This window comes from Pundamilia nyererei, unplaced genomic scaffold (assembly GCF_000239375.1).
Source record: "Pundamilia nyererei isolate P.nyererei 1_Seehausen unplaced genomic scaffold, PunNye1.0 scaffold00004, whole genome shotgun sequence".
NCBI classification, from domain to species: domain Eukaryota; kingdom Metazoa; phylum Chordata; class Actinopteri; order Cichliformes; family Cichlidae; genus Pundamilia; species Pundamilia nyererei.
The window spans coordinates 6,219,484-6,224,205 of NW_005187405.1; the positions used below are offsets into that span (position 1 = coordinate 6,219,484).

At 41.0% G+C, this 4,722-nt stretch overlaps 1 protein-coding gene across 1 annotated transcript in view; it reads left to right on the forward strand.

Moving 5' to 3' along the window:
• The window catches only part of LOC102196854 (histone-lysine N-methyltransferase 2C), an 85,097-nt gene that overhangs the window by 47,792 nt on the left and 32,583 nt on the right, over window positions 1-4,722 (forward strand). Inside the window, exons 16-20 of the mRNA XM_013911579.1 lie at window positions 2,210-2,326; window positions 2,480-2,584; window positions 3,859-3,963; window positions 4,054-4,235; window positions 4,619-4,626. Coding sequence (XP_013767033.1) covers window positions 2,210-2,326; window positions 2,480-2,584; window positions 3,859-3,963; window positions 4,054-4,235; window positions 4,619-4,626 — 517 coding nt within the window. The remainder of the gene's footprint in view (window positions 1-2,209; window positions 2,327-2,479; window positions 2,585-3,858; window positions 3,964-4,053; window positions 4,236-4,618; window positions 4,627-4,722) is intronic.

Sequence of the window (4,722 nt, forward strand, 5' to 3'; positions counted from 1 at the left end):
GGTTCTTGGTGTTAATTTCAGACCTTAAACAGAGCAATCTAGCAAGTGTTTGTTTTTGTTTTTTTCCTCTAAAAAATACTTGATGAACCCAACTGTTTATCAACATCAATCCAAAAGCTAACTTCAAACCATCAGGGCAACATACTGTAGGGCACAGTGCTTGGCGAAGAGGAAAAACCAGCTGAAGGGAGGAGTTTCAAAAGCTCCCACGTAGAGATTTTACCCAGTTGGGTCAGTAAAGTATTTTACATTTATTCGCCAGTTCATTTAGGTGTTTTTTTTCCACCCTCCAGAGCCATCGGCTGTCTTACTTACTTACTTGTAGACAAACCTCTCGCTCTCATGTTGGTGTTTAGTTTCTGTTAACCAATTTCCACTGGCTCAATGACCAAGCTACTATTGTGGAGGACCTTGTATTGTAGCTTCTTCCCAAGGAAGCTGCTACAACTAATAGTGAAGGTCCTGTCTTGGCAATCCAGTGTAAGCTAAAGGGTGCTGCTATGCTGAGCTCACCAATGCTAGAGAGCAGAATAAGAGCTACCAATTGCACTGAGGGTACATGTGCATTTATTGGCTAGGTGGTTAGACTTTCATTTTGCCATCTTTGTAAAGAATACCAAAGAAAACCTCGCAGGCTATCAATAAAAACAAGTCTCTTATGTTATGCCTAATGGCACTTTTATGCTCACCGCTTGCTCCCTTGACGTCACATCCGCTGGCGCTTGCGGCCATTTTGGTGTCACTTTGGCTGGTTGTGCACCTCTCGATTTTTGTAACCTAAAGCATTCTGTTGCTGCCACCATGGCTGGGTTACAGGCACAAGTGTACAATTGTATCAGTTTTTATCGCCATTTTAATCATATCAGTACGGAGGTTCACAGATTATACAAAGAGAGAAAGGGCAACAGTTTGAACGGTAAAGACTTTGTGGAAAACAACTTCAGCTATAGCCACAAAGCTAAAGCTAGTCAAGATGGATTCTTTTGTGATTGTGATCATGGTCTCATGAGAATCCAGGTGCATTGCACCTGCCTTGTTGCACAGTAGCTGTAAGTGTTACATTTAACCAAACGGGAGCTGTGGGCAGGGCATTGAGACCACAAAGCGGTCACTACAGATACATCAAAGTTACATGAGAGCCAAAGTAACACATTTTTAGATCAAGATAATAAAATAAAATGGTAAAAAATAATAACTATATAGACAGTCTAGGAGAGAGGAAGAACGAAAAGCTGAATATTAGCTCAGATAATTGGCTGATCCTTGCATTGAGTGTTCAATTTCCTCTTTGTCCACAATGCACTAATGTGTTCTCTGTGTTGTACTTAAACCCATTCATGTAGCTGTATTTATTAAAGTACATTTTTCCTCTCAGATTTAGACTCTGTGAGAAGTCTAAGCCAGTTTGTTGCCATGGTGACAGCCATTACTCTTAGCAATACTGGGTAAGGGTTAATTTGTACTCTATGGTAGGGGGTGTAACTCAGGTTAAATACCATCACACAGTGCGCCTATTAGGAGGAATATTGAATAGGCGAGACCTGAGTTTGGGATCAGGGCCAACTGTGGGATTTTAATGGCAGGGACTGAGAAGTTCAGTTAAACATAAGTCAGTCATTCGTGATTACCTAGAGACCTGCTGTCAGAAAGGTGCAAAAGGCAGAGTGGAACACTGTATTGCTGTAACAGCAGTTCAGAGGCCTCTTTCACTTTCTCCCATGCTGGTTGTCTGGCAAAAATTGAAGTGTACCTCTGAAATAACAGTCATTTCCATGAATTATCAGAATGTCAAGAACCAGGTTGATTTTTTTCCCCATCATATCAAACACTGACGTGATGATCAAATGTTACATATTTCTGAAATGTAGTTTTGACCCTTAAAACAAGCTGACAGTTCTTTTAAAAAACACATTAAAGCCAAGTATTACTAACAGACTGCAATAGGTAAATTACTCATCGTGCGGGCTGTACTTTCAGTAGCAGCTTGCATCCATATAAACAAAGAAAATCATTACCTCTCTGGGCAGTAAAAAAAAAAAAGATTCAAATAATATATCAGAGGACAAAAGAAACCTTTAAATCTCTGGCTACTGATCAATTGCGTATGCAAGCGTAAAACCAACTTTGGCACTTTTGTCTGCCTGCTTTAGTTTGTAAAATGTGATGTAGTCATTATCAGAGCTTATATTTTTGGTCTCTTTATCTACAGGGGCGAGGCTCAGGCTTTCCCGGGAGGAGGCGGCCAAGAGGGGCTGGTCTGTCAGGTAGAGCAGGACGTGGCAGGGCCAGAGGGAAAAATGGAGTGAGTCCCAGCATCAACCCTGGGGTATGTGCTGTTTCCGTTTGAGATATTGCACTACATTAAAATTGGTGTTAGTTTTCCCTTCAGCTATAGACCCTAATGAAATATTCCAAGCAGCGTTATCTTTGTTTGTCACACTTTGTTTATTTTGTGGGGTTTTTTTCTCCTTATATGCAGGTCACCACAATAGAAAACCCATACCCAGTCAAGGAGGAAGAGGAGAATGCAATGCATAACACAGTGGTCATATTTTCCAGCAATGATAGTTTTACACTAAAACAGGTGTGTTTTTTCTTTATGTTTACACATAAGTGTTCAGACATGGTTCATTTTGAATTTCAGACCTTCAACGTGCAAAAATTCATGGGTTGCAATTCAGTCTGTGCTTAAAAAGATTTCTCCCACTGGAGATCATTAATTCCTGTGGAGATACTGCCTGCAGGAAACACAGTCAATTATATAACACAGGATCACACTGAAATTTGATTATTTCTTACTTTCTCTACCCCAAATCATATCTGTGTGCTGTTTCTCTCTGTAAAATATGAGTGATTGCTGACAGTCTCTGCAAAATATTAATCAAGACTTTGAAGTAAGCAGAAACTAGGGTTTGTATTGTAGTACATTAATTTTTAGAGAATTTTAAGAAGACCACTGCTTATCAGCGCAGCTATTTACGCTTAATGCAAACAGTACTGTCATTCGTGCTTGCAGTCCTCTGACAAAAGAGAGAGGTGTGGAAAAATAAATATGATTAAGTGTGAAGGACAAGCTTAGAAAATGGTAAATGGCCTGGTATTTATATAGCGCTTTTCTACTTTACACCCAAAGCACTTTATACAACATTTCTCATTCACCCATTCACACAAGCACTTTTTTCTACATTTAAGTGCATTCTAGCTAACATTCACACTCATTCATAGCCCAGTGAACACATTGCAGAGCAACTTGGGGTCCAGTATCTTACCCAAGGATATTTGACATGCAGACTGGAGCAGCCAGGGATCAACCCGCCCACCTTCCAATTAGCAGATGACTTTTTCTACCTTCTGAACCACCCCACCCCAAAATGGCTGCAGTAGGCAGTTTTCTTTCTTTTTTTAAATTGAGTTTCATTTCACTTTAGAAAAGTATGTTATTGCATATGTATATTGTCACATCTTTGTTCTGCACTTCAGTAGCTAAGCTAAAGGAATGACAACTGCACAAACAATAACAAGAACAGCCCAAATTATGGGTTGTTCCACATATTTTGACGCTGCCCCCTGGTGACAGTAGACAGCTACAACATGTAGCTCTGCTAAGGACCAGCACATCAACATGCCAGTCTCTTACAAAAGCGTTTTTTAAAAAATATAAACACCTTTGTATGTGACAAGCAGACTTGACAAAAAGTTTGACAATAGGCAGGAATTCCTATTCTGCAAAAAATGAAATTAAGCAGCTGCGGATTTTATTTGATTTCATTTGTTTTGTTTTAAGCGGTAGTGTGTTAGGGGTTTTTCTAAACCTTGCTTTGGGAAGTTGGGAAAGTCAGTGTCTTTCTTCCTTTTCAGGACATGTGCGTGGTGTGTGGGAGTTTTGGTCTTGGTGCAGAGGGCCGTCTTCTGGCCTGTGCTCAGTGTGGCCAGTGCTACCATCCATTCTGTGTCGGCATTAAGGTATAGTATGTCGCTATTGAGTTTGTACATTAGAAATGGCATTTGGCAAACTGAACTACATGAAACTGTCCCCTTGTCATTTCCCCGTAGATCACCAAGGTGGTGCTAAGCAAAGGCTGGCGCTGTCTGGAGTGTACCGTATGTGAGGCCTGTGGTCAGGCCACAGATCCTGGCCGCTTGCTGCTATGTGACGACTGTGACATTAGCTACCACACATACTGCCTGGACCCTCCACTGCAAAATGTTCCCAAGGACAGCTGGAAGTGCAAATGGTGAGTAGCTTTATGATCATTACACCAAAATTTGCTTCAGACAGGCAGTAATTTAAATTAAAACTAAACTTTAATGTGGTAATTACTAGAGATGGACCGATCCGATATTACGTATCGGTATCGGTCCGATACTGACCTAAATTACTGGATCGGATATCGGAGAAAAATAAAAAATGTAATCCGATCCATTAAATATCACGAAAGCAGCTCACAAAACTTGCGACACGCCGTAACTCGCCTCAGAACGTTAGCACGTCGGAGCAGTATGCATCACATGATAGAGCAGCTGTGGCATGCGGGGACCTGTCGGTGGTCTGGATAGCATTTGGAGCTTTGCTACCAACCCGGCATTTCATCTCCGTCAAAGTTATCCCTGAGAGAAGTAAAGCAAGTGTGTAAGTCCATCTCTGAATGTTTGTAAAGCATTCCTGCGTTAAGCTTAACAAGTGACTGCCTCTTCTTGCTGCTACTTCAATCATGAAACTGC